The 23,346-nt window shown below is 49.9% G+C and overlaps 1 protein-coding gene across 1 annotated transcript in view; it reads left to right on the top strand.

Moving 5' to 3' along the window:
* Window positions 1–2,098: 2,098 nt before the first annotated feature.
* DNAAF9 (dynein axonemal assembly factor 9) overlaps window positions 2,099–23,346 on the top strand; it is a 57,112-nt gene continuing 35,864 nt past the window's right edge. Inside the window, exons 1-5 of the mRNA XM_069976326.1 lie at window positions 2,099–2,308; window positions 13,991–14,070; window positions 14,600–14,719; window positions 14,807–14,931; window positions 15,183–15,279. Coding sequence (XP_069832427.1) covers window positions 2,259–2,308; window positions 13,991–14,070; window positions 14,600–14,719; window positions 14,807–14,931; window positions 15,183–15,279 — 472 coding nt within the window. The 5' untranslated portion in view covers window positions 2,099–2,258. The remainder of the gene's footprint in view (window positions 2,309–13,990; window positions 14,071–14,599; window positions 14,720–14,806; window positions 14,932–15,182; window positions 15,280–23,346) is intronic.

The raw sequence follows: 23,346 nt of genomic DNA, 5'->3' as shown, positions 1-23,346 counted from the left end.
CCACCTGTATTGAATGTTTATGTAATTCATGTGAATACACTACATGAGTAGTACCGCCCCGTATTCTGTCTATAAAAGTAAATACAAATTAATAAAGGGGGCGCTTCCCAAACTTACATTACTGATACGTACATCAGATGTCTGGGTCTGTGATTTTAAGTTGTAAGCAGAACTGCAGCTGCTAACTTCAATCTGACACCATCCTATACCTGCACGGTGCTGCCCACAGGCATCGGACCATCGGTGCCTAATGGTAAATGCAGCCCTGAGTATAGCTATAAGATAGAAGAATTATGTGGATACAGTATAGCAGTATTATTTGGGTATAGTGGGGGCGGGGCAGATAAAGTATTTAGCTATTGTATTGTTGTATTACTTGGATATGGTATGGTGGTATTATTTGGATACAGGGTGGCAGTATTATTTGAATATGGAATAGCGGTATTATTTGGATATGGTATGGCAGTGTTATTTTAATACGGTGTGGTGGTATTGGATACTGTATGGTATGGCGGTTTTATATGGATACAATATAGCGGTATGATTTGGATACATAATGGTGGTATTGGATATGGTATGGTGGTATTATATGGATACAGTATGGCGGTAATGGATACTGTATTTTATGACAGTATTATTTGGATATGGCGGTATTGGATACTGTATGGTATGGCGGTATTATATGGATACAGTATGTCGGTATTATTTGGATATGGTGGTATTGGATACAGTATCGTATGGCGGTATTATATGGATACAGTATGTCGGTATTATTTGGATATGGCGGTATTGGATACTGTATGGTATGGCGGTATTATATGGATACAGTATGTCGGTATTATTTGGATATGGTGGTATTGGATACTGTATGGTATGGCGGTATTATATGGATACAGTATGTCGGTATTATTTGGATATGGTGGTATTGGATACTGTATGGTATGGCGGTATTATATGGATACAGTATGTCGGTATTATTTGGATATGGTGGTATTGGATACAGTATCGTATGGCGGTATTATATGGATACAGTATGTCGGTATTATTTGGATATGGTGGTATTGGACACTGTATGGTATGGCGGTATTATTTGGATATAGCGGTATTGGATACCGTATGGTATGGCGGTATTATATGGATACAGTATGTCGGTATTATTTGGATATGGTGGTATTGGATACTGTATGGTATGGCGGTATTATATGGATACAATATGTCGGTATTATTTGGATATGGTGGTATTGGATACTGTATGGTATGGCGGTATTATTTGGATACAGTATGTCGGTATTATTTGGATATGGTGGTATTGGATACTGTATGGTATGGCGGTATTATATGGATACAGTATGTCGGTATTATTTGGATATGGTGGTATTGGATACTGTATGGTATGGCGGTATTATATGGATACAGTATGTCGGTATTATTTGGATATGGTGGTATTGGATACTGTATGGTATGGCGGTATTATATGGATACAGTATGTCGGTATTATTTGGATATGGTGGTATTGGATACTGTATGGTATGGCGGTATTATATGGATACAGTATGTCGGTATTATTTGGATATGGTGGTATTGGATACTGTATGGTATGGCGGTATTATATGGATACAGTATGGCGGTATTATCTAGGCATCCCATGGCAGTCATGCTTTCCCATGAGCAGATTGGCTGGCTAATGGAGGCCTGAGCTGGCCCTGTGCTCTGTGGCCGCACACATCCTGACCTGCACCATGACCATGTGACAGGGTGGACATCTAACAGCATGGAGACCTGACCTGGAGTTGTCACCTGGGGTTTACGTTCTCGGTTGCTAGGCAACAGTGTGATGCTCCGGGATCATAACATGCGCTCCCCCGGCACACAGCAGCACCTATCAGCCATAGCAGCCTACGTGCTGCCTACTGAACCTTTTGCCCCATCCACCAGGAGTTGGACGTTTGTAATGTTAACTCATTGACGGGTTCGGGCGCGCGCATCGCTCTCCGTTGCGTGGACGCGCACACATTCTCGGCGTTGCGGCGCATGCGTAGAGCTGGGTTTGCGGCAGCTCGCTTGAAGGTCGCGAGCGCGCGCGCGCGCCGTTCTGTGAGCTATGGCGCATGCGTACACCATACTGGGGTGACGGTCGCGCGCTTGGACGACGGGGACGCTCATAGTGAGAGGTCGGGCAGGAGACGCAGGGTAACGGGGCCATGCCGAGCGCTATATACGGGGATACGGTGTGATCTGGAGGCAGACACGGCCGCATCATGTCCCAGAGGAGGGGTGCCCGCTACCAGAGCTGCTCCCCCGCCACCAGGTACGTGCCCGGCCCCCTGCCATCCCCTATTATGCCGCATTGTCTGCATTATCCCAGCATCCTAGTTTCTATGTATATAGACTGTCAGTGCTGAGTATAGAAGGGCCCTTTAAGGGTTGGGGAACTATAGGTCCCAGCATGCCCCATCCCTGGGCCTATATTGTATTGATGATGATGTCAGGGCCTGTCGTCATAGTGACCGCACCATGGATGGTGAATGGCGGTGTCTGATATTATAGGACGGTTACTATAGTGATGGAAACCTTATAGATCCTGCACTGGTACACTGCAACAAATACTACACCCCGGAGCGGGTAATATACACGTATCTATGGCGTAACACAGCGCTGTATACAGGGGCACAGCTCCTCAGCGCTGTATACAGGAGCACAGCACCCTCCGCACCTCCTCAGCGTTGTATACAGGGGCACAGCACCCTCCGCACCTCCTCAGCGCTGTATACAGGGGCACAGCACCCTCCGCACCTCCTCAGTGCTGTATACAGGGGCACAGCACCCCCCCCCACCTCCTCAGCGCTGTATACAGGGGCACAGCACCCCCCCCCCCCCACCTCCTCAGCGCTGTATACAGGGGCACAGCACCCCCCCCCCACCTCCTCAGCGCTGTATACAGGGGCACAGCACCCCCCCCCCCCCCCTCCTCAGCGCTGTATACAGGGGCACAGCACCCTCCGCACCTCCTCAGCGCTGTATACAGGGGCACAGCACCCTCCGCACCTCCTCAGTGCTGTATACAGGGGCACAGCACCCTCCGCACCTCCTCAGTGCTGTATACAGGGGCACAGCACCCTCCGCACCTCCTCAGCGCTGTATACAGGGGCACAGCACCCTCCGCACCTCCTCAGCGCTGTATACAGGGGCACAGCACCCACCGCACCTCCTCAGCGCTGAATACAGGGGCACAGCACCCTCCTCAGCGCTGTATACAGGGGCACAGCACCCCCCCCCCCCCCACACCTCCTCAGTGCTGTATACAGGGGCACAGCACCCCCCCCCCCCCACCTCCTCAGTGCTGTATACAGGGGCACAGCCCCCACCTATGGGAGATCTGTACTGTCTGCAGGATCTCTGATAGCTGTCACTGAATAACATTGTGTATATCCCGTTATTTAGTGATCCCCAACCTGTGTCTGCTCAGATGTTGTAAAACTACAACTCCCATCAGGCATAAGGAGGAAAGTAGCTTTACAACAGCCGGAGTGCACAGACTGTAAGATACTTATCACAGCTGCGGCATCTAATGTCATTGGGCTATTGCATTGTTGCCCCCGCTGGCTGATACCCTGTTGCCCTAGCTGTTAAAGGGGTTATCCAGCGCTACAAAAGCATGGCCACTTTCTTCCAGAGACAGCACCACACTTGTCTCCAGCTTGGGTGCAGGTTTTGCTGCTCAGTTCTATTGAAGTGAATGGAGCTTATTTGAAAACTGCACCTTAACTGGAGACAAGAGTCGTGTTGTCTCTGAAAGAAAGTGGCCATGTTTTTGTAGCACTGGATAACCCCTTTAAGCAGTTTAGCCGACCTTCAGTACAGGAGACGCTGTTGTTTATGTGTCCGACATCCGGACTGGATACAATCCTAACAATTGTCTAAACAGAGAGCAGGACGGGTGTGTATTTAGTTTTTTTTTTTTTTGCTCTGACACTTATTTTCAATCACTGATAGCAAGTGGGGAGACAGAGCACAGGATAAAGAGGGGGTAGGGAGAGAGCACAGGATAAAGAGGGGGTAGGGAGAGAGCACAGGATAAAGAGGGGGTAGGGAGAGAGCACAGGGTAGACAGGGGGTAGGGAGAGAGCACAGGGTAGACAGGGGGGAGGGAGAGAGCACAGGGTAGACAGGGGGGAGGGAGAGCACAGGATAAAGAGGGGGTAGGGAGAGAGCACAGGATAAAGAGGGGGTAGGGAGAGAACATAGGATAAAGAGGGGGTAAGCAGAGAGCACATGGTAGGGAGAGAGCACAGGGTAGACAGGGGGTAGAAAGAGAGCACAGGGGAGAGAGAGCACAGGGTAGATGGGGTGGAGAGAGAGCACAGAGGGTAGAGAGAGAGCACAGGGGAGGGAGAGAGCACAGGGGAGGGAGAGAGCACAGGGTAGACAGGGGGGAGAGAGAGAGCACAGGGTAGATGGGGTGGAGAGAGAGCACAGAGGGTAGAGAGAGAGCACAGGGTAGACAGGGGGGAGAGAGAGCACAGGGTAGACAGGGGGGAGAGAGAGCACAGGGGAGGGAGAGAGCACAGGGTAGACAGGGGGGAGAGAGAGCACAGGGGAGGGAGAGAGCACAGGGTAGACAGGGGGGAGAGAGAGCACAGGGGAGAGAGAGAGAGAGCACAGGGTAGATGGGGTAGATAGAGAGCACAGAGGGTAGAGAGAGAGCACAGGGGAGAGAGAGAGAGCACAGGGTAGATGGGGTGGATAGAGAGCACAGAGGGTAGAGAGAGAGAGCACAGGGTAGACGGGGGAGAGAGAGCACAGGGTAGACAGGGGGGAGAGAGAGAGAGCACAGGGTAGATGGGGTGGATAGAGAGCACAGAGGGTAGAGAGAGAGCACAGGGTAGACGGGAGAGAGAGCGCACAGGGTAGATGGGGTGGATAGAGAGCACAGAGGGTAGAGAGAGAGCACAGGGTAGACGGGGGAGAGAGAGCACAGGGTAGGGAGAGAGCACAGGGTAGGGAGAGAGCACAGGGTAGACAGGGGGGAGAGAGAGAGCACAGGGGAGAAAGAGAGCACAGGGTAGATGGGGTGGAGAGAGAGCACAGAGGGTAGAGAGAGAGCACAGGGTAGACAGGGGGGAGAGAGAGCACAGGGTAGACAGGGGGGAGAGAGAGCACAGGGTAGACAGGGGGGAGAGAGAGCACAGGGTAGACAGGGGGAGAGAGAGCACAGGGTAGACAGGGGGGAGAGAGAGCACAGGGTAGACAGGGGGGAGAGAGAGCACAGGGTAGAGAGGGGGGAGAGAGAGCACAGGGTAGACAGGGGGAGAGAGAGCACAGGGTAGACAGGGGGGAGAGAGAGCACAGGGTAGACAGGGGGGAGAGAGAGCACAGGGTAGACAGGGGGGAGAGAGAGCACAGGGTAGACAGGGGGGAGAGAGAGCACAGGGTAGACAGGGGGGAGAGAGAGCACAGGGTAGACGGGGGAGAGAGAGCACAGGGGAGGGAGAGAGCACAGGGTAGACAAGGGAGAGAGAGAGAGCACAGGGTAGATGGGGTGGATAGAGAGCACAGAGGGTAGAGAGAGAGCACAGGGTAGACAGGGGGGAAAGAGCACAGGGTAGACGGGGGAGAGAGCACAGGGTAGACAGGGGAGAGAGAGAGCACAGGGTAGACAGGGGAGAGAGAGCACAGGGTAGACAGGGGGGAGAGAGAGCACAGGGGAGGGAGAGAGCACAGGGTAGACAGGGGGGAGAGAGAGCACAGGGGAGGGAGAGAGCACAGGGTAGACAGGGGGGAGAGAGAGCACAGGGGAGGGAGAGAGCACAGGGTAGATGGGGTGGATAGAGAGCACAGAGGGTAGAGAGAGAGCACAGGGTAGACAGGGGGGAAAGAGAGCACAGGGGAGGGAGAGAGCACAGGGGAGATGGGGTGGATAGAGAGCACAGAGGGTAGAGAGAGAGCACAGGGTAGACAGGGGGGAAAGAGAGCACAGGGGAGGGAGAGAGCACAGGGTAGGCAGGGGGTAGAGAGAGAGCACAGGGGAGAGGGGTATCCGAGCCCCCATTATAAGGATGACGGCAGGATAAGCCCCCGTTCACATGTCGCAAATGTCTTGTATAAGGGTAGCGTCACTTGTACAGGATCTACAGCAGATTTGATGTCTCAGATTAGATTCAAAGCAAATCTGCAACTTTAAATCTGCTGCACATTTGCTGCGAATCCTGTAAGTGTGAACGCACCCTTAGTTGCAAAATTGCCTCCAAAGCCATGGTCTGTCCACATTATGCTGCATGGGAGCCCGTGCGGGGAGCGCTACATGGGGGGACCGTTCGAGGAGCGCTACATGGGGGGCTGTGCGGGGAGCGGTACATGGGGGGAGCGTTATGGGGAGGGGTTGTAGGCTCTGCTCACACTTGTGTTATATATAGCAGCTGGATTTGATCTATGACCCCTATAGGTTTATGATGGTGTCGGTCAGGAGCCCCTATAGGTTTATGATGGTGTCGGTCAGGAGCCCCTATAGGTTTATGATAGTGTCAGTCAGGAGCCCCTATAGGTTTATGATAGTGTCAGTCAGGAGCCCCTATAGACTTGTAATGGTGTCGGTCAGGAGGATATATGATATACCTGAAGCCTGTGGGTGTATACAGCGCACACACTGAATGAGATATGAGGCGCCTTGTCCCTATGACAACCCTTCTGTGTAAGTGACAGTAGCTCAGGGCCTTGTCCTGGGCCTCAGCTTGTTGTGGATGGGAGCTTAGATACAGCAGGGGGGAGGAAGTCATCCATTATGGGTCTGTGAGTCCTGGCAGCGCTCCCTCCTCCCCGCCGGATCATCTCGCTGCTCCCGGTTGGTACAATCACTTCTCCACCTTCTGTCACTGGGTCAGAGAGTCACCATGCTGGCACCAGGTCAGCCGCCCACCCACCCTGAGGACGGGGGATTTCCAGAGAGAACAATGAGCTGGATTGTTCTGATCAGTATTCCCCTGGCATGGAGACGGCCGGCTATGTCACTGCATACAGATGTAGCAGAGCTGAGCGTGTCATAAATCTACTGAGGGGAAATGCAGATTTACATGGGACTACATCATCAGGGAGGTAGTGTGTACAGACCCCTACACCACTCTAGGTAATAAAGGGGTGCGCCCCATCCATTAAATAGGGATTCCTCTACAAAACGTATCATCTGTCCACAAAACTTATCCATCTGTCCACTCTACAAAACTTATCATCTGTCCACTGATGCTTGTAATGGGGGTCCCTTGTCCCCCAAGTGAATGGAGCTCCAGTGTGCACGCTCAGCTATCTCCCGCATAGATTCTGGGTGGAGTGACCGTGTGTACTTACCCCCCTGTCCTGTGTTTTAGGCTGGGGCACCAGTGATCACTTACCCCCCTGTCCTGTGTTATAGGCTGGGGGCCCAATGATCACTTACCCTCCTGTACTGTGCTATAGGCTGGGCCACCAGTGATCACTTACCCTCCTGTACTGTGCTATAGACTGGGGCACCAGTGATCACTTACCCCCCTGTCCTGTGCTATAGCCTGGGGCACCAGTGATCACTTACACCCCTGTCCTGTGCTATAGGCTGGGGCACCAGTGATCACTTACCCCCCTGTCCTGTGCTATAGGCTGGGGCACCAGTGATCACTTACCCCCCTGTCCTGTGCTATAGGCTGGGGCACCAGTGATCACTTACCCCCCTGTCCTGTGCTATAGGCTGGGGCACCAGTAATCACATACTTACCCTCCTGTCCTGTGTTATAGGCTGGGGCACCAGTGATCACTTACCCTCCTGTACTGTGCTATAGGCTGGGGCACCAGTGATCACTTACCCCCCTGTCCTGTGCTATAGGCTGGGGCACCAGTAATCACATACTTACCCTCCTGTCCTGTGTTATATGCTGGGGCACCAGTGATCACTTACCCCCCTGTCCTGTGCTATAGGCTGGGGCACCAGTAATCACACACTTACCCTCCTGTCCTGTGTTATAGGCTGGGGCACCAGTGATCACTTACCCCCCTGTACTGTGCTATAGGCTGGGGCACCAGTGATCACTTACCCCCCTGTACTGTGCTATAGCCTGGGGCACCAGTGATCACTTACCCCCCTGTCCTGTGTTATAGGCTGGGGCACCAGTGATCACTTACCCCCCCTGTCCTGTGCTATAGGCTGGGGCACCAGTGATCACTTACCCCCTGTACTGTGCTATAGGCTGGGGCACCAGTGATCACACACTTACCCCCCTGTCCTGTGTTATAGGCTGGGGCACCAGTGATCACTTACCCCCCTGTCCTGTGCTATAGGCTGGGGCACCAGTGATCACTTACCCCCCTGTACTGTGTTATAGGCTGGGGCACCAGTGATCATCAGCTCACTAGTTTGTTACAGTGTATCAGTGCAGGTAAACTAAAGTGTTGTCCATGCTAGGGCTGTATACGGGGCCATTCTTTCCATGCAGTCATAGTTGTGTCTAAGCAGTGTTAGGTAGAGAAGGCTCTAAGGAGGCTCCCGCTATGATGTGTGTATACGCTATGTAAGGAGACTGTAGCTTTTTACATCCTTAGGATTTGCTGGAGGTCTGATCCTTATTAGAACATCAGCGACACAGAACCTCCTCGGGCCCCCTCACACACGTACGGGGCGGGGGCGCAGCTCATCCATGTGAATGAAAGCAGCCGTCAGCATTTGCCTTCCGGACAATCCCTTTAATTCTTATATAATGACATTGTAATATAGATTTTGCTTCTATTCCTCGCTGTACCATGATCTCTGCTAGCTGTCAGTCACTCAGTATTTTAGAGACAGTGCGGTTCAGGGAAGAAAAAGTGCTGCACCTCACACCTATGGCTGATACTAGTGCCGCTAGGCTAAATAAAAAACACATCAGAATTTTGTGTATGAATTGATCAAGCCATACTGCCCCATGTACCTCGTGCCGGTATCTGATACACATGGGTCCCTACACTAAGTCCACACCGTGCCAGTCAGTGGCCACCAACCCCGCAGGCGCGCACAGCCAGGGAACGGGGGCCATGGGACGGCCCTGCGACCCCCCTGCCACAGGACCAGACCCAAAAACACCACACCAGAACCCGGCCAGCACCGCCGGCGGAGAAGGTCGCCCCCAAGCAGCACAAGTCTGGATGAGGTATTGCGCTCACCATAGCTGCTGCAAACAGAATGGGAAAAGACAGGAGGGATTAAAACCATGTGAACTCAGGTGTCTCCTGCTAATTTTAGAGACAGTACCTCTGACAGCTGAGGGGTTGTTACAGTTGTATCCAGTGTAGAGTCCGGGCACAAATCTTTCTTCTGTCCTGGTGTACGGCACGGAAAAGACCAGAATCTGCACCATCATGGGGGGGTGCATAATGATAAATGTGCCCCATAGTATATATGAGAGTAGCAGATTGTCGTCTTATACCATGATGAAACCTTATTCCTATGCAGCTATATAGGGTACACACTAGGGCTGGGCGGTATACCGCAAAAATACCGATACCGTCACTGGCGTCGGTTAACCGACCTCAACTTAGCCAGGACGGTATCTGCGGTAATTTTGTGTTTCCCAGAGAGCTTCTGCACGCAGTCGCGGGGGCGTGAGCGCTGCACGTTATGTGCAGGGACGCCGGAATCAGAGCGGGAGGTGGAGGAGCAGCAGGGCCCAGGTGACAATGCCCGCGCCCGGCACCCGTCCAGTGTGAGCGCCCGCCCTCCCCCTGTCCCATCCGGCGTCCCTGCACACACAGGACATTAACGTGCAGCGCTCGCCGGGAGGGGGAGTTGGGGGAGCGGCACCAGTCCTGTCCGAGCGTCCTTCTCCTCCGGCCGGCGAGCGCTGCACGTTAATGTCCTGTGTGTGCAGGGACGCCGGTGTGCGCGCGGGAAGTGGAGGAGCAGCAGGGTCCAGGGGAGAATGTTCCTGAGTGATCCTGTCCTGTCCGGCGTCCCTGCACACACAGGACATTAACATGTGCAGCGCTCGCCGGCCGGAGGAGAAGGGCGCTCGGACAGGACTGGTGCCGGTCCCCCCCCCTCCTCCCGGCGAGCGCTGCACATTAATGTCATGTGTGTGCAGGGACGCCGGTCAGATCTCAAGGTGGAGGAGCATATGCATGCAGCTCCCTGTATACCAAGACCCCTGCCCGCCCCCCTGTGTACCCATCCACCCCTGCCCGCCACCCCTGCCCGCCCCCCTGTGTACCCAGCCACCCCTGCCCGCCCCCCTGTGTACCCAGCCACCCCTGCCCGCCCCCCTGTGTACCCAGCCACCCCTGCCCGCTCCCCTGTGTACCCAGCCACCCCTGCCCGCCCCCCTGTGTACCCATCCACCCCTGCCCGCCCCCCTGTGTACCCAGCCACCCCTGCCCGCCCCCCTGTGTACCCAGCCACCCCTGCCCGCCCCCCTGTGTACCCAGCCACCCCTGCCCGCTCCCCTGTGTACCCAGCCACCCCTGCCCGCCCCCCTGTGTGCCCAGCCACCCCTGCCCGCCCCCCTGTGTACCCAGCCACCCCTGCCCGCTCCCCTGTGTACCCAGCCACCCCTGCCCGCCCCCCTGTGTACCCATACACCCCTGCCCGCTCCCCTGTGTACCCATCCACCCCTGCCTGCCCCCCTGTGTACCCATCCACCCCTGCCCGCCCCCCTGTGTACCCAAACACCCCTGCCCGCCCCCCCGTACACACCTGCCCACCTCCCCGTAGAGGAGATAGATAGAGAGATAGAGAGATAGAGAGATAGAGAGATAGGAGACAGATAGATAGATAGGAGACAGGTAGATAGGAGACAGATAGATAGATAGATAGGAGATAGATAGATAGGAGATAGATAGATAGATATAGATAAAGCAGCAAGAGTCCGCAGCACACCAGCATGTAGTGAAGAGTGGTTCATTCCATCAAATAAGGTGCAGGATACGACGTTTCAATTCACTTCAGAATCATTTTCAAGCATGCTTATCTCTTCACTATATGCTGGTGTGCTGCGGACTCTTGCTGCTTTGTATTTTGGGATCCCCTGCCAAAGGCCTTTCTGTGTTCAGCACCCTCTACTTCAGCCTTGGATGTGCGTCTGTCATGAACGATAGATCGATATCTTTACAGCGTGTCAGTGCAGTGCCATCTACAGCCCCCTATAATGTACGTCCCTGTACTGTCACCTGTATATACTATATACCCATCATATATACTCTGGGTACCTATAGTACATAGCTATATACCTGTATATACACGTCCTGTAGTGTGCACATAGCTGTATACCTGTATATACACGTCCTGTAGTGTGCACATAGCTGTATACCTGTATATACACGTCCTGTAGTGTGCACATAGCTGTATACCTGTATATACATGTCCTGTAGTGTGTACCTAGCCTTGGGTTGCTGCTCATTGAGTTACTGTACTTTTTTTAACTTTATTGAAACAAACTATCCCCAGTTTGGCACGGCCGAGTGGGTGTGGCTTGTAAAAGGGGTGTGGCTTACAAAGGGGGCGTGTCATAGTTATCATCCAATTATCGTTACCGCAGCTACATATGCGATAAACCGCGATATTGATTTAGGCCAATATCGCCCAGCCCTAGTACACACTAATCAGGGGTGCCTCATGGGGCTTAAAGGGATATTCCTATCTCAACCAATATAATTAAACTTGTAGCACATGTCATGTTAACTACGCTGGGTGAAATGGGAATACCCCTTTAACACCAGTGTTATCAATGGCAGATGGTATGTGGGGCCCTATTACACTTGTTATATTAGGGCCCAGGCGCTTCAAGGGACACATCTATCTAAAGGCCTCTGTACAGATTAGAAAAAGAACTGTGTTTGGTGAAGGTGGTCAGCCATTTTGTAGGTAAGGGGGTCTCCCACTTCTCCCCCTCACAGACGACGGCGATGATGATGAATGAGGAAAAGGATCAGGAATGTTGGATTTCAGCTGCCTGATCTTTTTATTCTCAGCGTCATAGCCCTCCTAATGGACATATGGGGGGCCATATAAATGGAGGGGTCGGGCATAGCTCTAGCGTATGTGCATGGCCACAGTCACTATTTTACAGAGCTGTACAGCGTCCCTCACCCCGATACTATGGTATGAGATGTGGTGGATGAGGATCCATAAGTTGTATACTCTTCCGTCCTGCCTCCTCTTCCTCCCGGCATGCGATGACCCTGATACAGCCCAGCCTAATATTACAGATTGGACTCTAATAACTCTCTTAAGGTGCGTTTACACGTAACGATAATTGGCCCGATTGTACGATTAACGATGTCGGAGTAGCATTTTTTTTTTTCATAACGATCAGCGTTTAGACGGTACGATATATCGTACGGAAAATCGTTTTGCAATCGCTTAAGCCTGTCTCACACATTGGTTAAATCGGCGAACGACTGTTCACACGGAACGATCTGCAAATTTTTTGCGAACGATGAACGACGATTTCATAACATGTTGAAAGATCAAAATGAACGATTTCTCGTTCGTCGTTTGATCGTTCGCTGCGTTTAGATGTATGAATCGTTCGAATTCAATCGTTATCGCGCAAATTTGCCCGATAATCTTTACATGTAAACGCACCTTTAGCATCAGTCAGGACACTGTGGCGGTGACTCTCTCAGGCTCCCGGCTTTGATGAGAGCTGCAGACTATTTGACTGAAGCCGCCCTTCTAATTCACCCCGAGCCGATGCCTGACTGCTGATCCCTGTACTCCGGCTGTCAGCCAGCAGTATACACCTAAGGGCCCTATTACACGGAACGATAATCGGCCGAATTGGCCCGATTCGGCCGATTATCGCTCCGTGTAATAAATGCAACGATCAGCCGATGACAACGATCGTTGGCTGATCATTGATATAGGTTAGAACCTATTTTTGTCGGGCGCCGACCGCGCACCTCTGCGTGTAATAGCGGTGCACGGGCAGCGACTAACGATATACATTACCCATCCACGTTCCAGGGCTGCTCCTGCCGTCCGCTTCTCCCGGGGTCCCGCGCGCGCTCTAACTTCACATCGGCCTGTCAGCTGATAGGCCGCTCAGCCAATCACAGCTGACAGGCCGATGTGAAGCTAGAGCGCGAGCGGGACCCCGGGAGAAGCGGACGGCAGGAACAGCCCTGGAACGTGGATGGGTAATGTATGCCAGTTTAGCAAGGGCTGCAAGGAAATCGGTAACGATGTCCTTGCAGCTCTTGCTAAACGATTATCAGGCCGTGTAATAGGCCCAGTAAACGAGCGACGATCTAGCAGATCGGCGCTCGTTTACAGTTATTATCGGGCCCTGCTCGGCCCGTGTAATAACACCCTTACTCATGTGTATGGAACCCATTAAGGAAATATTCACCCAAGTCTGGCATAACCTGAGCCAGCGTCATGCCTGTTTACTCACACACCCTTCACTAATATGGTCCCCGCAGGTTGTCACCCTATTTGGGGGGGTTCCCTGGGCTATTCTCAAAATGCGTTTCCAGTGCTTGCTGTGGCTTCGGTATACAGCTCTGGATGGGATTCGTATACTCCTCCATCGCTGCGGGATCACGCGGAGCGCTCATACTTGTCACTAGGAGATAACAGTCCTGTATTGTACTGGATAACAATATTGTATCTGTCCTGATGGTGTCACGCTGGTGCCGCACGGTCACGGTCCTCATCACCATGGCGTGTTTCCCATACGTTGCGGTTTTCTGACTAATTTCTTATTTGCTAAAATCTTAACTATTTCAAAGAATGTGCAAGGACTTCTCCTCGGCCATTTATAGGAAGCCTGGTTGGTGATCTCTCCCCTTCTCCCATTGCTGTAGATAGTTGGCTACTCCTGAGTATAGAAGGTGTAGTGCTGACCATATGGCTGCCGCCCAGCAGCTTATCCAGTACATGTATATAGCCCACAGGTGGGGACACTTGACCCAGTCTCTATTTGCTTCTAATCTTCTTGATGGTTACCATAGCTGGCTGTGGCGTCTTCTTATAACTATCGTTTTCCCTTTTGTATTTCAGCTGTAGTCGTCTGAGAAAAATACAAGAAATCCTCACAAAATCCAGCAAATCCTCTCCAGACGGCGTCCTGTGTATACTGGGTAAGGGGCTGTACATGGTGATGAATAAAGGGGGTAACTCGCCAAATGATGGGGGTCTGACCAGTCACAAAAAGGGAGGTCCGTTGTCCCCCAAGTGAAGGACACAGCAGCCGCATACTCCATTCATTCTCTATGGGACTTCCATACATCACTGAACTCATCTATTTTTGGACGTCCCATAGACAGTGACTAAAGCTGTGACCACCCCATTTATTTAGGAATAAGGTATAGTATCTTTAGGCGTCATTATTAGTGGGATTCACGGAGTGGAATAAATATTTGGGGAGCACAGCCCAGTATTGACATAGAAGGGTATGGACTCCCCATGGGCAGTGTAGATGGGCTATGATAAATGGGTTACCCAGGCCACATGTAATGATTGGGGTTCATAACTCTGCTTAAGGGCCATAGGTTGGCTGGTTATGGTGAGTGGGGTACACAGGTCAGTAATTTTGGGTACACCTCAGTCCTTGGCCCCTTGTGATGTTGCATAAAGTCTCAGCTCACTGTCCTTGTCTTTGGTTTCCAGGGATTGACAGCCGCTACAATGAAGGCTGCCGGGAGCTGGCCAATTATCTGCTCTTTGACCTGTACAGCCAGAGAAGCGTTGAGTTTGAGAAGACCGGCTTCCCAGAAGAAGTGCTCGATGGTGAGACGGTGGGAAGCCTTCTGTAATGTCTTGTCTATATAGAGACTCTTGTAATAACCGTCCATTTTGATCCATCATTTCTTGCAGATGTTATAATCCTGGTAAAATCAGACAGTGTCCACCTATACTGTAACCCTGTGAACTACTCCTACCTGCTGCCATACGTGAGCTGCTGGAGGAACCTCCATGTCCACTGTATGACCCAGAATGAGGTGAGTGGACGGCAGAAACATCAGCCATGACCTCATAACATGACTCTATATTCTGCTGCCTCATGTGACCTCATGTACAGGATGACAATATACATAGGCTGCAGTCTCTGATAGAAAGGGACATTGGTTATGCTGGCATCAGGTCACCATGGTAAGAATGAAGCCATCTTCTGTCTGTAGGCAGAAGAGCTGACAGTCTGTTATATGATGTAATGTAATGTTTTCCTCATTACGTTCCATATCATTCACAGTATGAGGATGAAGAAGCAGCAGAAGAGTTCAAAATTGCAAGTTTTGTCAATATGGTGCGAGACTGCAGCCGCATTGGGATTCCTTACAGCGCTCAAGGTCAGTAACCTTATCCTCTCATCCCCTGGGTCCTGAGTCGCTGCTATAACCAGAATAGCCCAGAATGCAATGCTGCGTCAGCCACATGCAGCACACCACTGCCGCCCAGCACATCCCCTTGACTTATAGTGGGATCCATCAGGTTCTGCTGGTGCATAGTCTGACTTACAGGAAGAATAGAGCTGCCTGTAGCTGTGTATTATGTGTATCTTATATGTAACATTCACTAAAAGCTGATATTTCTCGCTCGTATCATTGGGGGACACAGACAGTGGGTATAGGCTGGTGCCACCAGGAGGCGACACTAAGCAAAGAAAAAAGTGTTGGCCCCTCCCACCAGGCTATACCCCGTCTGCAGACACTGACATTTTCTAACTCCCTGTCACATAGATATTAGAATAGATATTTGATCTGTAAATGAACCGCTTGTTCTATGGATAGAAGGAGTTGCCTCAGTGCTGACACACAGCGTATCTCCACCGGTGTCATCCAGCCATTCACTAAAAGGAATCTGCCGGTGAGCAAGGAAAGCATTAGTGATATGCTATCAAACATGTATGAATAACCTGATCTTTACCCAGCAATGGTCTCGCCATCACTGGATCAATGCCCAGAACTGGGTTGCAGGATGGGATGAGTTGCACAAGGTCTTGAATGTAGTTAGGATGTTGGTCATCTATGGTAGTGAAAGGGTTAAGATTTTCTTACCCGTTGGTCCATGGAAGTGGAGGGGTTATCACCTACTGCCAGCCTCGTGGTATAAGGTGGTGGAGAGGTAATATGCTCCCTGATGGTTTGGGGTAGTTAAAGCGCTGTTGCCTGCCACCCTGGTAGTCTAGGGTAAGTTTTACTTTAGTTTAGTTAGGATTAGTTACTACATACTTCCCTGGTGGTCAGTGGTAATAGAGAAGTTAATACCCACTTTCTTGATGGTTTAGTGTAATGTAGAGGATAATACCATCTTCCCTGGTGGTCTAGGGTAACAGAGAGGATAATACAATCTTCCCTGGTGGTCTAGGGTAATGGAGAGGAAAGGATAATACCATCTTCCCTGGTGGTCTAGTGTAATGGAGAGGAAAGGATGATACCATCTTCTGTGCTGTTCTCCTCACTTATCTGTATGTTATTCAGATGTTTTATAACTGCATTGTTTACATTCATTCCTTGTTGTATTCATTACATGTATTCTTGTTGTGCTGCCATCTGCTGGCCAAGAGTTTAGACTCCCCTCCATTTTCACATTTTTTGGTTTGTCCCTTAGTGGGTGTGTCTTATAGCCCAGTCTCCAAGTCACTTCCTGTAGCAGGCATTCTTCATCCTGCTTCTGACTGGAGAAGTAGTGCTTGCTTGGGCTTATCAGAGTCATAATCTTCTGACCAGAAATTACAAGTGTCAGCAAGGTATCTTCTAGGAAAGCAGCAACAGCACAATATGACTACTATACCGCATCTGTGACTAAGCTGTATGTGAAGTTATTAAACTACGTTCTGCTCAATTTCCTACTCTACCTGATGCTTATTCTGGTTCCTGTCTGCCTCATATGCTGGAATACAAGGTAGGAATTCTCCAGTCAGGCCCACTAGTCAGATAAACCTTCACTCGCCGCATGTGGGGACAGAACAGTCAGAAGATTCACTTAAAAAGCCCAAAATCACAGCTAGAAATTGCCTGTAACCCAGACAAGTCAGAGGTCTCCATAGCAACAAGCACATGGTCAGCTAATCTGAGACAGCACGTCTGGACAGGCCTCAGGACAAGCACAGTGTGTGTCTGCTGTATTCTACACCTGCATAGAAGTCTTCCACAAAGCACCCCAAGCTGTTTCTCATATCTTACATGAACCTTTCATCACTCAGTAGAAGAACAGTTTGTGTGTGAAGCTCCCTCAGACCATACCCCTCCTAAGAGACTTGCTGCATACTACCTCCCGTTGGTCTGGCCACCCAGACTTGAAAACCCCACAAATCACTCAAATAACGCTGGGAATCATATCGGGGTGTCCTAAAGAAGCTGTGCTGCGATTTTCAGACCCCAATTCCAAAGTTAATTTTCTTAAAGAGACAGTACACTTAAAATCAAAATGGCCGAAAAGCATCCCGAGCAACTCCCCAGTGATAAAACACAGCAAGGACAAGTCTATAGTGATGATTTGGAACAGCAGGAAGCAGAACTCACACTTCCAACAGACCAAGTTGTCCGACCAAGACGCTCTCTCAAACCGACACTAAAGGTAATTGAAAATTATCATACTGCAAAAAATGAGCTCTGTGATGACCTGGAGGAGAGATGGAAACGAGTTACCTCCCTCATGGCAAGTCTTCAATCCTTCAAGGGTGACGCCGAAAGTCAACAAGATGCTGTTGCACGGCTGAATACAGAGCATGAAAGATATAAGAGACTGTTTGCAAAGTATATCACCTTCTTAAAAGCCTCTAATATCGATGAAGCCTTAATAGAGCTGATCAAGGCAGAATCATCAGAAATAGAAAGAGACGCCATGGTGCAGAATGCTAAAGATAAAGCGGAGCTCCGTATCTCTCATCTACAAGAGACTAGATCGCACAGATCAAATTCATCTAAACGTTCATCACGGTCATACAGATCCTCGTGCTCAAGAAGCTCAGTTCTGAGTGACAGAATACTAGAGGCCCGCATAGATGCAGAGCAATCCAAAATAAGACGTGCCTTCAGAGAAAAGGAAGTAATGGCAGAGGCTCAGATAAAGATTCTTCAAACAGAGATGGAAGAGGAAGTTGCAATGGCCGAAGCTAAGGCTAAAAAAGCAGAGGCGAAGATAAAGATTCTTCAAACAGAGATGGAAGAGGAAGTTGCAATGGCCGAAGCTAAGGCTAAAAAAGAGAGTGCAGAAGCAGAGGCTCAGATAAAGATCCTTCAAACAGAGATGGAAGAGGAAATTGCATTGGCCAAGGTAAAAGTACTTGAGCAAGCAATGAGCCAAGGTCTCGATCCAGTTTGCTTGCCACAAGAAACAGACAATCCTGTCGATCGCACCAATGACTATGTGCTGAATCAGTTACCTGCAGCCCCCCCTATTTCTAGCACCATTCAAGCTGACAACACTGAAATCTCCAAGTCAGCTCTACCTGCAGTTACGGTGCCACCTATAGCACCCGCACAAACTGATGATCATCACCCAGATGTGCCTTCTCAAGGACAACTATCACAGGAAGATGGTTACCGAGTGTTTTCTGGCGTAGTCGCACAGCACAAGCAGCGGTCGTCAGAACTTATAGAGGCTAAACCACAGCTCAACCCTGCAGCAACATCATTCTACCCTGGAACATCTCACCCTTTCACGCCAACCAACCCATACGCCCAAGGGGTACAACGAGTTGACACGGCAACAAGAAGTGAGAAAACAGATATATCTGAGTTTGCAAGGTACATGGTTAGCAGGGAGCTGATCAACACCAGTCTCTCCAAATTTGATGACCGCGCAGAGAGCTACAGAGCCTGGAAAGCAACCTTCAAAGCTGCCATCGCCAACCTCAACCTTACCGCAGAGCAGGAGCTTGATCTCATGGTCAAATGGCTGGGCCCTGGCTCTACAAATCGCATCAAGAGCTTAAGGACTGTCTATGTGGGACAAGCCGAAGCAGGTCTTGCCGCTGCCTGGCAGAGACTTGAACGTACCTTTGGCAGTGCCGAAGCAATAGAGAAAGCCCTATTCAAGAGACTGCAGAACATCCCAAAGATTAATCTGAAGGAAGTCCACAAGCTTCAGGACTTAAGCGATCTGCTCATGGAACTGGAACTTGCTAAAAGAGATCCTCGTCTATCTGGACTATGCTATCTGGATACCGCCCATGGGGTAAACCCAATCGTCACAAAGCTGCCATATAGTTTGCAGGAGAAGTGGGCAACATCAGTCTCAAGATATAAGAGAACACATGATGTCACCTTTCCACCATTCATCCACTTCTGCAAGTTCATCGATGAACAGGCCCAGATGAGGAATGACCCCAGCCTTGACTTCCTGGAGCTCAACACTCCAGCTGCATCATCGTCAAGGTATGAAGGTGCCACACAGAAACACAGAGACTTTAAGAACTGTGCGAGTGTTAGAAAGACTAACCTGCCACCACCTGCAGCATCTACGGGTAAATACCAAACTAACTCATCAAGAGACAAGTCCTTTAATCGTGAATGTCCCATTCATAAAAAACCTCACTCACTAAATAAATGCAGAGGCTTCAGGTCCAAACCCATACAGGAACGCAAGAAAATCCTCACTGAGCTAGGAGTATGTTTCAGATGCTGCGCCTCATTGGAGCATATGGCTAAGGACTGTAAATCTGCCATTAAGTGTGAGGAGTGTCACAGCGACAGACATGTCACGGTTATGCACCTAACCCCACTCACCAGCGATTCATCGGCTGCAATTACCAGTATTCCCACTACAAGCCATGGCGGGGAGCCTCAGAATCGTGCTAACTCTACCACTGATGTTTCCTGTTCATGCTCGGAGGTATGTGGGGAGAGCCAAAGGGACAAATGTTGTGCCAGAATATGTCTGATCAAGGTTTACCCAGAAGGACAACCGAAAAAGGCTCTAAAAATGTATGCAATCATTGATGACCAGAGCAACCGGTCCCTAGCCGGACCTAAATTCTTTGAAGCCTTTGGGATCGAGGGACCCACAAAACCCTATACCTTAAACACCTGTTCAGGCAGCATAGAGACTTGTGGCAGAAGAGCACAGGGATTCATCGCTTCTCCCATCAATGGAGGCACGGAGATACCCTTACCTACACTGATTGAATGTGACCAAATACCTGATCACAGGGATGAGATTCCTACCCCAGAAGCTGCATTTCACCAACCACACCTAAGGCACCTGACCAGTGTTATCCCACCCTTGGATATGGACGCTGAAATTCTACTCCTGCTTGGCAGAGACAATCTAAGGGTACACAAAGTGCGTCAGCAGTGTAACGGTCCTGACTATGCCCCATACGCCCAGAGACTGGACTTAGGATGGGTAATCATTGGAAATGTATGCTTGGATCAATCAGGAATTGACTCCTTTAAGACTTACGTGCACAGGGACGGACGCACATCTTGCATCAAGCCGTGCCCTCATCACTATAAAGTCAAAGAGAAACCTCCAGACCTCATACAGCTGCCTGACGTCATTCCCTCCCCCTATGCTGACAACTTGGGGAGATCAGTGTTCCTCACAACGAAGGATGACGATAAAGTAGCCTTGTCAGTAGAGGACAGAGACTTTGTCAAGATAATGGACAGTGAATTCTCTAAGGAGGAAACCAATCACTGGGTTTCTCCACTACCGTTCAGAGCTTCCAGGGTAAGACTCCCAAACAACCGGGAACAAGCTTTGCAAAGATTTAACTCTCTTCAGCGTTCCCTAAACAGCAAGCCTGAAATGAGAGAACACGTTGTCACGTTTATGGAAAGAATATTCCGGAACAACCATGCAGAACCAGCTCCATCCTTGAAGAAGAACGAGGAGTGCTGGTACTTACCTTCATTCGGAGTATACCATCCCAGAAAACCTAATCAAATTAGGGTTGTATTTGATTCAAGCGCCAAACATCAAGGTGTGTCTCTTAATGACGTTCTTCTCACAGGTCCCAATCTGACAAATAACCTTGTCGGAGTCTTGATGAGGTTCAGAAAAGAGCCTATTGCCATCACCGCTGATATTGAACAGATGTTCCACTGCTTCATAGTCAGAGAGGACCACAGGAACTTCCTCAGATTTCTGTGGTACAAGGACAATGACACCACCGAGGAGATAATGGAGTACCGCATGAGAGTACATGTATTTGGGAACAGCCCTTCACCTGCTGTAGCGACTTATGGCCTTCGCAGAACCGCCAAAGAGGGAGAGTCCCAGTATGGAAAGGATGCCAGAGACTTCGTAGAAAAAGACTTCTACGTAGATGATGGACTCAAATCATTACCTACTGAAGAAGAGGCAATTGATTTACTTAAAAGGACTCAAAGCATGCTGTACCAAGCCAAACTACGGCTACACAAAATTGCTTCAAACAGTCTGGCTGTCATGAGAGCCTTCGAGTCAGATGATCATGCTCCTGGATTCAAGGACATAAACCTGGGACAAGACGATCCACCAGTGCAAAGAAGCTTAGGCCTGAGGTGGGATCTGTCCGCCGACTCCTTTGGCTTTCAAGTAAGTCGTGCAGACAAACCCTTTACAAAACGTGGTGTCCTGTCAGTTGTGAACAGCCTATACGATCCACTGGGATTTGTAGCGCCCATTACCATACAAGGTAAATCCCTACTGAGACAGCTTTCTGAAACCATCAAGGATTGGGATGCCCCCCTTCCTTCTGATAAGGAGCAAAAGTGGGAAGCCTGGAAGCAATCTTTGTATGCCTTGGATCAGATCAACATCCCAAGATGCTATGTCAAAGCCTCACTTACTGCCAGCAAGGGGAAAGAACTGAATATTAGCACCAAGCCCATCCAAGATCAGCTGGCAGAGAAGGGTTGCACCTGGATTTTCAATCCTCCTCATAGTTCCCACATGGGAGGCGCCTGGGAAAGGATGATCGGGATCTCACGCAGCATCTTGAACTCTATGCTTATGGATGTGAATTCTTCAAGACTCACACATGAGACCCTGGTTACTCTTCTCGCTGAGGTTTCCGCCATCATCAACTCAAGACCCCTTGTTCCAGTATCAATGGATCCTGAAGCACCAGCTATACTGACTCCAGCTACTCTTCTCACCCAGAAAACTGGGAATCAACTGACGCCAAGTAGAGAGTACACTCATGGAAACATCTACCAAAAACAGTGGAAACGTGTACAACACTTAGCGGATTACTTCTGGAACAGATGGCGAAAGGAGTATCTTGTGATTCTTCAAGGAAGAAGAAAATGGCAACACCAGAAACCAAACTTGAAGAAAGGAGACCTCGTATTGATGAAGGAACAACAAACCGAAAGGATGGACTGGCCTATGGGACTAGTTACAAAAGTTCTTCCCAGCAAGGATGGCAAGATCCGGAAGGTGGAGTTGAAGATCTCCAGGAAGGGTGAGACCAAAACGTTTGCAAGGCCTATCAACGAACTGATCCTGATATTGCCTGTTGAGGATGTTCCTGGCGGATGAACAGGACTGAACTTTCCTTTAAAGAACTTTATTCCTCAGTTATGAAACAGGATTATCTCACTGTTTATATTGCATATTAACATGTTTTGTTTCAGGTTCTGCACTATATTTCATAGAAATTAGTTTATAGTGAAATTCCCCTAAGGGAATTTCAGACGGGGAGTGTGCTGTTCTCCTCACTTATCTGTATGTTATTCAGATGTTTTATAACTGCATTGTTTACATTCATTCCTTGTTGTATTCATTACATGTATTCTTGTTGTGCTGCCATCTGCTGGCCAAGAGTTTAGACTCCCCTCCATTTTCACATTTTTTGGTTTGTCCCTTAGTGGGTGTGTCTTATAGCCCAGTCTCCAAGTCACTTCCTGTAGCAGGCATTCTTCATCCTGCTTCTGACTGGAGAAGTAGTGCTTGCTTGGGCTTATCAGAGTCATAATCTTCTGACCAGAAATTACAAGTGTCAGCAAGGTATCTTCTAGGAAAGCAGCAACAGCACAATATGACTACTATACCGCATCTGTGACTAAGCTGTATGTGAAGTTATTAAACTACGTTCTGCTCAATTTCCTACTCTACCTGATGCTTATTCTGGTTCCTGTCTGCCTCATATGCTGGAATACAAGGTAGGAATTCTCCAGTCAGGCCCACTAGTCAGATAAACCTTCACTCGCCGCATGTGGGGACAGAACATCTTCCCTGGTGGTCTAGTGTAATGGAGAGGAAAGGATAATACCATCTTCCCTGGTGGTCTAGTGTAATGGAGTGGATAATACCATGTTCCCTGGTGGTCTTAAATAAGGGAGAGGATAATACCATGTTCCCTGGTGGTCTAGAGTAAGGGAGAGGATAATGTACGCTCCCAGTGATCTGTTTCCTGCCTAGGCCCCAGTGAGGTCTCATGTCCCTCCTCCCTCAGTGCATTCATTTTACCCCATCCTCCC

This window comes from Dendropsophus ebraccatus, chromosome 7 (assembly GCF_027789765.1).
Source record: "Dendropsophus ebraccatus isolate aDenEbr1 chromosome 7, aDenEbr1.pat, whole genome shotgun sequence".
Lineage (NCBI taxonomy): Eukaryota > Metazoa > Chordata > Amphibia > Anura > Hylidae > Dendropsophus > Dendropsophus ebraccatus.
The sequence above is the reverse complement of the archived record's forward strand: the minus strand, read 5'-3'. Positions and strand labels throughout refer to the sequence as shown.